This window comes from Hyaena hyaena, unplaced genomic scaffold (genome assembly GCF_003009895.1).
Source record: "Hyaena hyaena isolate Hyena2069 unplaced genomic scaffold, ASM300989v1 scaffold_0, whole genome shotgun sequence".
Classification (NCBI taxonomy): Eukaryota; Metazoa; Chordata; class Mammalia; order Carnivora; family Hyaenidae; genus Hyaena; species Hyaena hyaena.
Window position 1 is genome coordinate 3,130,269 of NW_024080632.1, and position 13,009 is coordinate 3,143,277.

Genomic DNA, 13,009 nt, shown 5'->3' on the forward strand with positions numbered 1-13,009 from the left:
TGTCTCCCCAGCAGCCAGCAAAGCAGTACTTACTAGGTGTTCAAATTATTTTGGTTTGTTGTTGTTGTTGTTGTTAAATGTCCTAAGTGTGCATTTGGCTGAGAACCCAGAAATCATCCTTTACAGGCCTGATTAATGTGCCCTCCTCATTTGATAAACTCTCCGCAAAAACCACTCTGGTTTTTAACCTACCTTGCCTGCTGTGATTAATATGTCTGGTTTCTTAGTCTGCACCAACCTTACCCCACAGAGCCTCTCAAGTCCATGCTTTTCTACTACAACTTTTTAGGTAAAACTGTTATTAGTGTTCATGTATTCTCTTGAATCAGAATTTCTTTCTTGTGGGATATTTCGATTTTTGTTTAGAGGATCTGTCCACTAATTGTAAAAGTACCCTTACACTAGTCTCTTTATCTTTTTCCAAATTTTTATTTATTTATTTTTGAGAGAGAGAGCAGAGGGCCAGAGAGAGAGAGAGAGAGAGAGAGAGAGAAAATCCCAAGCAGGCTCGCCCTGTGAGCACAGAGCCCAGTGTGTGGCTCCAACTCACAAGCTGTGAGATCGTGACCTGAGCTAAATTCAGAAGTTGGACGCTTAGCCGCGCAGGGGCCCCTACACCAGTCTCTTCTGATGGCTGAGGTAGCTTCTGGCAGGCAAATTGTTTCACCATTTAGTTGCCTCCTCTTAAAATGGAAGAACGTCGGGGCACCTGGGTGGCTCAGGCGGTTAAGCATCTGACTTCTGCTCAGGTCATGATCTCACAGGTCGTGGGTTCGAGCCCTCCGTTGGGCTCTGTGCTGACAGCTCAGAGCCGGGAGCCTGCTTCGGATTCTGTGTCTCCCTCTCTCTCTGACCCTCCCCTGCTCACGCTGTCTCTCTCAAATAAAAAAATAAAATAAAATGGAAGAACGTTGATGACAAAATAGGAATGCTCAAGTCTAGTTTTATCTCACAACTCTTTCAAACATACTGAGGCTGAGGCTCCCTACAGAAACTGCTCCCATATTGAAGTAACTTAGTTTAGAGAAGTTGATGATAACATTAAGATTTCCCATTTTGGGGTTATATGTGCTGTAATTCACAATAACGTGGTGAGGCCAGGTAGGAACTGTAGATGCGATAATCCTGGGAGCTCAAACACATTTAGTCACAAAATAATTTTTCACTCTTCTCAAATTCTGTAGTTGCCTGAAATTTTCCTACTTACTAGCATCTTGTCAGTGTTCTTTTCACTGGGCAGGCTGACGTGTAGCCATGAGCCCAGCACAAAGAGAAGGAGAAATTTTCATATTTTGTTTCTCAGGCTGCAAACCAGCCTCTCCAGGGACATTTTAGGTTTCCAACAGCTCAGAATCAACTGTACCTTTCTCAGACTTGCCCTGCACAGACCGGGCTGGCCTTGCCCGAGGGAGAAAGCAAGCATTTATAAAGAACTTCGGCAGAACCTCACCCAATTTCTCTTTTCAGCACCCTAATTAAAAAGGCTAAATGGGGTGGCTCCTCCACTCTCATGAAAATCATCTCTGAAGTAGCACTGAAACCTTTCAACAAAGGGGCGTTCATACAGCACAATAGAACCTTGATAACGGCTATGATTAAAAAAAAACGACATTCCCACTCCCGAGGAAATTCACTTGCCAGGTTCGGTTTCAAGCGGCTAACCTTCCTTATTTCGCGCCTGTATAATAAAAAGGAAGTTATTTTTCTTTATTATTAAAAATATTTTTTATTGGTTGAAACTGATCAATTCTCTTAGAAGGGACAGAAATGCACATAGTATATCCTTTAAAAAATTAAATTACAAGTTAAAATGGAAGTGTTTTAGTCTTTAGTGATAAAAAAAAAAAAAATACCGCACGTAAAACTTGATCTTCCAGCGAGCTTTTGTTTGTCTAAGTAGACGGGAACTCTCCTACTGTTCAGCTTTGGGACAGAAGGGCCTCAACTGTCAGTACCTGAGGAGATACTTTCCAGTTAAAAATATATTCTATCATATTTTACACAGCGAAGTCCAGAGCAAAAGCCACAAATGAAAAGGCTACTAGTTCTCAGAATATTTGCAGCTGTCTCCGTTGGTTGTAATTTAAATGCAAGCACAGGGTTTTCTTTTTTTTTCTTTTTTTAAATCAGAGAGTGGAAATAGCACTTTATACGCAGGGGTTCTCGCCTGGATGCTCACACTTTTAAAGAGCTTCTCTAGTACTTAATTCTAGTCTGCATCTTTTTCTCTCTGAGCAGAATTCCAAGTGTATACAGACAATACACAATAAGGTCTAACTGCTTAACATAAAGCAATATTTCTTCAACATGAAAACGGTCAACTTGAAAACCAATAAAATACAGATGTTGAAAAACTAACTTTCGGTTTCCGCTTCCCTTTGGTATTAAATGTTGCTTACAAAGGATTACAATCCTCTTTTGTTTCAAGGTTAAGCATTAGGTATTGATGTCTGCTTCCTGCCTTCCAAAGTTGGAAAATCGGCTTCTGCAGGAAGGAAACACAGAGTGAATAAAATCAAGTCAAGGGGAGCCGGTGGGCAGTGTATTCTAATTCCCAGTTTCTAAAAAATTAACTATACGTCCTGATTTTATCTACATAAGGTCATGGAAAACACCATACATATTAAAATGTCTCAGCAAAGACAGAGAAAGAGAACAAGAGGCAGGGAGGTGGCTCCCTGCACTTACTGCTTTCACAGAGTTCTTGCTTACACTGAAAGCAAATGTAGGTTTAACAGAAGGAAACAAACCAAGAAAATGCAAACTACATCGTTGAAACTTTTTTTTCAAGATTTTTTTTTTAAGTTTATTTATTTATTTAGAGAGAGAGAGGCAGAAAGACAATCCCAAGCAGACTCTGCACCCCAAGGTGGGGCTCAAACTCATGGAACCATGAGATCATGACCTGAGTGAAACCAAGAGTTGGACACTTAACTCAGCCACCCAGGCGCCTCTCAAGATTTTAAGTCATCTCTATACCCAACATGGGGCTCAAACTCACAACCCCAAGATCAAAACTTGTACACTCCATGGCCTGAGTCAGTTAGGTGCCCCCATCAATGAATCTTTTTATAAAACTTGAAACCCCATGAAAAGACTTCTTTCCAGACAGATACCCAGATGAAATGCTGAAATATTAACTTAGATTCTGATTTTGAAAGCTATCTGTATTCACTTCCCTGTACTTAAAATTCTAGGTATTGAGAACAAGAACTTTTTGATCTGCATTTCTCGTACAAATAACTGACATTTTATTGATTGAATTTAGAAGGTATGTATAAATAGGTCTAACAAGAGAAAGGATTACAGGTCAAACAAATGTATGGCCTTGACTCTACATTATCAATGTTCCCAAGTTACTTATTAAATATCAATTGAGATATAAAGGGAGATAAACAAAGGTGACTTACCTATGATCACAGTGAATACTGAAGTTGACTTTTGTTTTCTCAGTTAGTAAGGACGGTATTTTTTTGAGCTGACTCTTCTGAGACTTCTAAGTTCTATAAAACAACTTCTAAATTAGTACCCAGGAGAGGAAAACTGGACAATACTTAAGACAATACACAAACATAGCAGAAATACCTTTAAAAGACCTTAAGGAATTAATGAAATACAATGAAATAATTTCATACAATAAGCATCCATCCAGCAAAGAGGTACTGACTTCCTACTCATGTGTGGGGCCCTTTTGTCTCTAATCTCCTAGTTGCAAGGCTCTGTTTGCTTTACCATATGTGTTATGCCTTAAACTCTAGCAATCAGCTAATGACCCAGATATAACTGGGTCTCTGTCAGCCTTAATATGGACAATGTCGTGAGCCCCTAGTGACGACAATGGTCATCATGGTCATCAATACGAATCAACAATTGTTGGGGCGCCTGGGTGGCTCAGTGGGTTAAGCGTCTGACTTCAGCTCAGGTCATGATCTCACAGTTCGTGGGTTTGAGCCCCGCGTCGGGCTCTGTGCTGACAGCTCAGAGCCTGGAGCCTGCTTCAGATTCTGTGTCTCCCTCTCTCTCTGACCCTCCCTCTGCTCACACACCCTCTCTCAGAAATAAAAAAAAATAAAAAATAAATAAAAAACAATTGTTAAGTGCCCTTGTTAATTGTAAGTACCTACTGAGGGCTTGGTTCGTTAGCATTGTTAGGTGTTCTGGGAGACTTTTTTTGTTATTTATTTGTTTATTTATTTATTTAATGTTTATTCATTTCTTTTTTTTTTAAATTTTATTTCTAGGAGAGAGAGAGAGAGACAGCGTGAGCAGGGGAGGGTCAGAGAGAGAGGGAGTCACAGACTGAAACAGGCTCCAGGCTCCGAGCTGGCAGTCAGCACACAGCCCGACGCGGGGCTCGAACCCACGAACCGCGAGATCATGACCTAAGCGAAAGTCGGACGCTTAACCGACTAAGCCACCCAGGCGCCCCAATGTTTATTCATTTCTGAGAGAGAGAAAAACAGAACACGAGTGGGGGAGGGGCAGAGAGAGAGGGAGACACAGAATCTGAAACAGCCTCCAGACTCTGAGCTGTCAGCACAGAGCCCGACACGGGGCTTGAACCTACGAACTGTGAGATCATGACCTGAGCCAAAGTCAGACGCTTAACTGACTGAGCCACCCAGGTGCCCTTTATTTATTTTGAGCGAGGAAGAGAGAAAGACCACAGGCATGCGAGCAGGAGAGGGGCAGAGACAGAGGAGAGAGAGAATCCCAACCGGGCTCCATGTCCACGCAGAGCCTGATGCGGGACTCCATCTCATGAACCAGAAATCTAGAGGTGGGTGCTTATCCGACTGAGCCACAAGGGCGCCCCTGGAGATATATTTTTAAAAAGAAGATGAAAAGGAGGACAGAGAGGGATGACAGCAGTAGGCCCAGGTGGTGGACTTCAGCTGGCAGGGAAAGCCGGCATCCTCAGCCCCTGACCCTCCCCAGGGCCTACATGTGGGCCGGGCTCAGGCTCTTCTCGGCGCTCCCAGGCCTTCGCGGCTTTCACTCATGCCGCCCTGTCTGCTCAAGCAGCCTCCCTATGTATTTTACAATCTGATTTATTTTGTTTCATTCCTTTAAAAACATTATTCTAAAAGGGATCCGTAGGCTTTCCCAGCCTTCCACAAAAACAGGTCAAGAGTCCTGGCAGCACCGACGGTCTCGAGCTAGCGATGAGGATGCCTGGTCCCCTGGACTCGCTGAGTCCCTCCCTGTTTCCACCCCTCAACTAAGTTGGAAGCCTGCTGGGGCGCAAGGTGATGTGGTCAGCTGTGCTGTGCTTTACCCTTTCTTTCCTTTTTTTCCTCTCGTTTTAAATTATTGGGGCTTTTAAAAATAGTTAATATACGTTGACATATAATAAAAATAATATATATTCTTTTTAAAAAATGTTTAATTTTTGAGAGAGGGAGAGACAGAGAGCGTGCATGTGTGAGCCAGGAGGGGCGGAAAGAGAAAGAATCCCAGCCAGGCTCCACACTGCCAGCACAGAGTCTGTCCCAGGGCTCGAACTCATGAACCGTGAGATCATGACCTGAGCCGAACCAAGAGTCAGATGCCCACCCAGGCGCCCCCAAAATAATATATATTCTTATTCCTGTCCCCTTGGATACATGTGAAGAATAGCATATAAGCCTTTCAGTATCTTGCTTCTTTTCACTTAAACGTATGTCCAGTAAGTATTTCCACGTCTGAGGTCTTCCTCACTCTGTTTTATGACTGAGTAATATTCCACTATGTGGACGCACCATCACTACTTCCTGAGTTCCTTTTTGCTGGACACTCGGGATAGTTTCTGAACTTTGGCTATTACAAAGCAATGCTGCAGGGGCACCTGGGTGGCTCAGTCAATTAAGCATCTGACTCTTGATTTCGGCTCATATCATGATCTCGTGCTGCGTGGGTTCGAGCCCCAAGCTGGGCTCCGTGCCAGGCTCTGCTGACAGTGATCCCTGCTTGGGATTCTCTCTCTCTCCCTCTTTCTCTGCCCCTCTCCTGCTGTGTACACTCCCTCTCTCAAGATAAATGAACTTAAAAAAAAAAAAGCAATGCTGCAATGTAACACTTGTACGTGAGCCACTGTATACACATGTGGATGTGCTCAGGGAGATTCCCACAGGAGTGCCATGGTGTCAAACGCTCAGCTCTGCAATTTTTAGGCAACAGTGCAAAGTTCCCTGCCAGAAGGACTGAGTCACTGTGTGCTCCCCCAGTGATATCTCAGAGTATGAGAAAAAAGGCTTTGAAAGAAGACCCTTGTTATCTGCAACAGATGCCAAACAATGGTGACGCATACAGGCTGCTTAGAATCTTACCCTGCTTCCTTAGTGCAAAAATTAAGAATTTATACAAACTGGGGCACCTGGATGGCTCAGTTGGTTGAGTATCTGACTCTTGATTTCTACTCAAGTCATGGGATTGAACTCCGAGCCCGGGTCCAAGCTGCCAGCTCAGAGCCTGCTTAGGATTCTCTCTCTGCCTCTTTCTCTCTCAAAATCAATAAACCTAAAAGATTCTCTCTTTCTCTCTCCCTCTGCCCCACTCCCCTACTTACACATTCTCTAAAATTAAAAAAAAATAATTTTTACAAATGATTTGCTTTTTCTGTAACTATCTACACCCAGTTCCAAAGACCAGAGGGAGGGAATTTATAAAACATGTTACCAAGTATATTTCTGTGAATTCTATTGTTTTTTCAACATTTCCAGAATTATTTAATCTTCTGGAAATCTTCTGGAAAATTTATTACATCTGAAGCCAATGTTTTTTCCAACTAATTCCAAATGATTATCTTTCTAGCTATGGAATGTTAAGTGAAAGTGAAAACTATGGAATGTTAAGTGAAATGAAAAGTGAAACCTTTCCTCACCTGTAAGTTGAAAGGTTGAGATTACACCCTCTTCTAGGTCTTTCTGGATCAAAAATTCTCTTAAACCAAGTTTTATTTTTTCTTATTTAAAAAACATTTTTTTTAATGTTTATTTTATTTTTGAGAGAAAGAGAGCACGATCAGGGTAGGGGCAGAGAGAGAGAGGGAGACACAGAATCCGAAGCAGGCGCCAGGCTCTGAACTGTCAGCACAGAGCCTGATGTGGGGCTCAAACCCATGAGCTGTGATAGGGCACCTGAGTGGCTCAGCTGGTTAAGCGTCTGACTCCGGCTCAGGTCAGATTTCATGGTTCGTGGGTTCGAGCCCTGCATCAGGCTCTGTGCTGACAACAGCTCTGAGCCTGAAGCCCGTTTTGGATTCTATGTCTCCCTCTCTCTCTGCTCCTCCCCCACTCATGCTCTGTCTCTCTCTGTCTTAAAAATAAATAAACTATAAAAAATTTTTAATAAAATAAAATAAACCCATGAGCCATAAGATCATGACCTGAGCCGAAGTTAGATGCTTAACCAACTGAGCCACCCAGACACCTCTGTTTTGTCTTTTTTCTGATCAGGTCCATTCCAGGTATTTACTGAGCATCCTCTAGCTGGTTCTGCGTGTGCTACGACTAGGAATGCCAAGATGAGTATGAGGGGCTCCTGAAGGTGCCCACAGAGGAGAGGAAGACATGTACGTAGTCTGCCATCATGCACGTGACCTGCACTCTCATGGAGATACATGCATAGACACATACGTACGTAGCCTTGTTATAAAGACAAAAGCAAGGGAGCTACTGATTATATCTTAGATAGGAATTTGACATAAAATCCTACAGAAGAGGGGCACCTGGGTGGCTCAGCTGGTTAAGCGTCTGGCTCTTGGTTTTGGCTCAGGTCATGATCTCACAGTTCATGGGATCAAGCCCCATGTTGGGCTCCATGCTGGCAATGTGGAGCCTGCTTGGGACTCTCTCTCTCTCTCTCTCTCTCTGCCTCCTTGCTCACTCTCTCTCTCTCTTTCAAAATAAATAAACTTAGGGGCGCCTGGGTAGCTCAGTTGGTTGAGTGTCCGGCTTTAGCTCAGGTCATGATCTCACAGTTTGTGGGTTCGAGCCCCACGTTGGGTTCTGTGCTGACAGCCAGCTCAGAGCCTGGAGCCTGCTTCACATTCTGTGTCTCCCTCATTCTGTGTCTCAAGAATATAAAAAAACATTTTTTAAATAAATAAACTTAAAAACAACAACAACAAACCTACAGAAGAATGGCTAGGAGTCGGCCAGGTAGATTATACCGAAAGATGGTCAGTTCCGTAACAACACTTGTTTTGAAAAAAATATGAATGAATTTGTTCCAACACAGCCGATATATCAGGGAGCAATTTGGGCCTAATGTGAAGCTTGCAGTTATTTACCTGCAATTTTGTCCACAAGAAATGCCAGGTAAACTGTACCCAGTTGGACTGAGCCGTGGCATGCAGGAGGAGAGACACAAACACGCACCCCTAAAGCACTCACTGGCCTCCCTCGTTTCCCTGTGTGTTACAAGCCATGCCGTCCACATCTGCTGCTAGAGCTTCCCATCTGATGACCCTCCTACCCCCTCCCAGTGAATCACAAGCCACCACCTCCCCAACATCCAAATCTACATGCAAACTCCAGGTCTTTCTCAAGATAAAGTGCCGTATTTATTAGAGCATTTGTCTATTTCTTAACGACTTAACGTGTAAAAACTCTCCTACCAGGGCACCTGGGTGGCTCAGTCAGTTAAGTGTCCAACTCTTGGTTTCAGCTCAGGTCATGGTCTCACAGTTTTGTGAGTTCAAGCCCAGCATGGGGCTCTGTGCTGACAGTGTGAAACCTGCTTGGGATTTTCTCTTTCTCCCCCTCTCTCTACTCCTCCCCTTTTCACAATGTCTCTGTCTCTAAACAAGCAAACAAACAAACAAATAATAAATAACTAAAAGTGTCCTACCATTTTTATTACATTCCTATTCTTTTTGAAAAAAACATATCACCTGGGTGGCTCAGTCTATTAAGCATGTGACTTCAGCTCAGGTCATGAACTCAAGGCTTGGCTCATGAGTTCAAGCCCCATTTCGGGCTCTCTGCTGTCAGCACAGAGCCTGCTTTGGATCCTCTGTTCCCTTCTCTTTCTGCCCCTCTCCAGCTCGTTCTTTCTCTAAATAAATAAACTTTTAAAAAATTTTAAAAATGTATCACTGACAAAGTTTTTGAGTGTTATGCCCCTACCCCATTTTTCCTTTATGTGGTGTGGTTTTTATTGTGCAATATTGCATTGTGTGGCCATTTTTAGGAATCTGTAAGTTGTATTACAGCAGAAGTAACACGGTTATCAAGATATTAAACAAGGTTGTGATATAATAATATGCACTTTTTATTTTTTAAGTTTTATTTGAATAATCTCTATACCCCATGAGGGGCTCAAATTCACCACCACAAGATCAAGAGTCTCATGCTCTTCCAAAGGAGCCAGCCAGTTGTCCCAAATCTTTTTTTTTTTTTTTAAAGTAAGCTCTAGGCCCAACATGGGGCTTGAACTCATAACCCTGAGATCAGGAATTGCAAGCTCTATGGGGCGCCTGGGTGGCTTAGTCAATTAAGCGTCCGACTTTCGCTTAGGTCATGATCTTGCGGTTCGTGGGTTCGAGCCCCGCGTCGGGCTCTGTGCTGACTGCCAGCTCAGAGCCTGGAGCCTATTTCAGAGTCTGTGTCTCCCTCTCTCTCTGACCCTCCCTTGCTCACGCTGTCTCTCTCTCTCCTAGGAATAAATAAAAATATTAAAAAAAAATACAAAAAAAAAAAAAAAAAAAAAGAATTGAAAGCTCTACTGACTGACCTGGCCAGGCACCCGTTTTCTTTAGTAAAGGATTAAGTAAGATCTAGCAGCAGGTCTATTATTCTGTAATTCTGAGCTAGTGCTAAGTATAAAGGGTATCTCAAGAAACCTGTAACAACTGTAATGTGAGCTGAAGCCACATGTGACCGATACCAGGGACAGAGTCCTAGGTATTATGTACCTCCGTGGCTTGTCTCCTATGCTCAGAATTAAAGGAAGTGCTAAATTTCAACTACAGGTTAATTAAAATAAGCTTATGTATGTTTTCTATTCCCATCAAAGTTTATGGATCCCCTGAATTCTATTTGACAAACTCTGATTAAAAATCTCTGCCTAACGAATCCATAGAGGAAAAACAAGATTAACAGCCGCCAGGGGCTAGGGTAGAGGGGTGGGGAGTGACTGCTAACGGGTACAGGCTTTCTTTGGGGATGATGAAAACGGCTTGTTTGAAAGTATGATTATGGTGACAGTCGCATATTTTGTAAATACGCTAAAACTGCTGGATTGTATCCTTCACATAGAAGAACTTGATGTATGCACGTATATTATATCTCAATAAAGCTGTTTATTTTTTATTAAAAAAATTTTTAATCTTTATTTATTTTTGAGGGGGGTTGCAGAGAGAGAGGAAGACACAGAATCCAAAGCAGGCTCCAGGCTCTGAGCTGTCAGCACAGAGCCCAATGCAGGGCTTGAACTGACAATCAGGAGATCACGACCTGAGCTGAAGTCACACGCTTAACTGGCTGAGCCACCCAGGTGCCCTATCAGTAAAGCTGTTTAAAAAAAAACTTACGAATACTTAAAAATACTTTCTGCCCCAATGTAAAATAAATTGCTTTACAAATGCTTCAAAAAGTCTGTCAAGAAAAAAATATTCTTCCCAGAAAATACCACAAGTCCATTAAGGTCGCCACTTTGAAAAGCTGATATGGGGGTGCCTGGGTGGCTCAGTCAGTTAAGCATCCGACTCAGGTCATGATCTCATTGCTCATGGGTTCGAGCCCTGTATTGGGCACTGAGCTGACAGCTCAGAGCCTGGAGCCTGCTTCAGTGTGTGTGTCTCCCTCTCTCTCTGACCCTCCCCTGCTTGCACTGTCTCTCTCTCTCTCTCAGAATAACAAAAACAAAAACAAAACATTAAAAAAAAAAAGAAAAGCTGATATGGCATATATGGTAGATACTCTTAAAAATTACTAATTTTGGAGCCCATTCTTTTTTTTAATGTTTATTTATTTGAGAGAGAGAGAGAGAGAGAGAGAGAACTTGCATGAGCGGGGCAGGGACAGAGAGAGAGGGAGAGAGAGAATCCTAAGCAGGCTCCCTGCTATCAGCATGGAGCCTGACACGGGGCTTGAACTCAAGAACCATGAGGTCATAACCTGAGCCAAAATCAAGAATTGGATGCTTAACCAACTAAGTCTCCCAGGCACGCCTCTTTTTTTTTTTAAGTTTATGTATTTATTTTGAGAGAGAGAGAATTTGAGCATGAGCAGGGAAGGGGCAGAGAGAGAGAGAGAGAAAAAGAGAAAGAGAGAATCTCAAGCAGTAGACACTTTTCCAACTGAGCCACCTAGGCACTCTGGAGCACCTTATTCTTGTTAAATTTTTTTAATGTTTTTTATTTATTTCTGAGAGAGAGAGAGAGAGAGAGATGGAGAGAGAGAGAGAGAGAGAGGGAGAGAGAGACAGCGTGAACAGGGGAGGTTCAGAAAGAGAGGGAGACACAGAATCTGAAACAGGCTCCAGGCTCTGAGCTAGCTGTCAGCACAGAGCCCGAAGCGGGGCTCGAACCCACGAACTGTGAGATCATGACCTGAGCCGAGGCCGGGCACTTAACCGACTGAACCACCCAGGCGCCCCAAGAGCACTTTATTCTTTAAGGTAATCTTTGCAACTACCTATTGAAGCTCCTGGCAATAAGCATGTTGATTCTAAAACAGTTAATGGTCTTAGGGTGCCTGGTAGTCTCAGTTGGTGGAGTGTCAGACTCTTGGTTTTGGGGTTTGACTTTGAGTCCCATATTGGGTGCAGAGGTTACTTAAAAATAAAACCTTCAAAAAGCTAACAATAAAATACAACGGATAATGTTCTAGTTTCAGATCACCTATGTCACATGGAAAGCACTCCATGGAACTCTGAATCTACCAGAACACTAATGTGATGAGGAACAAAGCAAGCAGTAGCCCCCAGAGAGTATTTCATGGAACAAGGCAAGGACATCTGCCCTCGCTTTTCTATCCAACACTGATCTGCAGGTCTTACCCAGAGCAATAAGGTAAGAAAAAGATATAAGGCATACAGATCAGAAAAAGAAATTCTTTGCTCACAAATGACACGATTGTCTATGCAGAGATCCCTAACCATCTATAAAAAAACCTATCAACGTAGGTGAATTTAGATAGGGTCAATTTACAAAAGTCAACTGTGGTTCTTTATACCATCAGCAGACAATTAGTGAGATTTAAAGTGCCATGTATAATGGCCGCAATAAACAAAATATTAGCAATACCTTTAACAAAAGATGTGCAAGACCCCTATGAAAACTACAAAGTATGTTAAAAGAGAAATGAGGGAAGACCTTTTATTTAGGTCAATATATAAACAAACAAACAAATAAACAAACTATATGGAGACATACTCTGTTCACAAATTCTTCCCTAAGTGATCTACAAATTCAATGAAATCACAATATCCAAGTATATGTCTGTAAAAATTGACAAGTTGACTCTACAACTCCTATGGACCTGCAAGAGATCTAGAACAGACAAAGCAATTTTGCAAAAAAGAACAAAGTAGAGCATGTATACTACCTGATTCCAAGACCCTCCACACACTTAACATAATCAATACAGTGTGGCATCAGGAGAACCACCAAATCAATGGAACTGATCGGAGAGTCCAAAACTAGACCCCTTGCATATACAGTCAATTGATTTTCAACAAAGTTGCCAAAAGTAATTCAACCAGAAAGCACAGTCTTTTCAACAACTGGTGCTGGAACTGGATACCTAGTAAAGAAAAATGAACCAGATCCTTACTTCATACCGTCTGCAAAAATTAAATCAAGATAAACCATAGACCTAAACAGAACCTTAAAACTTTCAGGAGGAGGGGCGCCTGGGTGGCTTAGTCGGTTGAGCGTCCGACTTTCGCTTAGGTCATGATCTCGCGGTTCGTGGGTTCGAGCCCCGCGTCGGGCTCTGTGCTGACTGCCAGCTCAGAGCCTGGAGCCTGTTTCAGTCTGTGACTCCCTCTCTCTCTGACCCTCCCCTGCTCACGCTGTCTC

At 42.8% G+C, this 13,009-nt stretch overlaps 1 protein-coding gene across 3 annotated transcripts in view; it reads right to left on the reverse strand.

Moving 5' to 3' along the window:
* Positions 1-1,839: 1,839 nt before the first annotated feature.
* Positions 1,840-13,009, reverse strand: part of CCDC62 (coiled-coil domain containing 62) — a 46,666-nt gene continuing 35,496 nt past the window's right edge. For all 3 annotated transcript variants that reach the window (XM_039255788.1, XM_039255720.1, XM_039255668.1), the window contains 2 exons: positions 3,411-3,503; positions 1,840-2,485 (listed from right to left, as the gene is read on the reverse strand). In XM_039255788.1, coding sequence (XP_039111719.1) covers positions 3,450-3,503 — 54 coding nt within the window. In that variant the 3' untranslated portion in view covers positions 1,840-2,485; positions 3,411-3,449. The remainder of the gene's footprint in view (positions 2,486-3,410; positions 3,504-13,009) is intronic.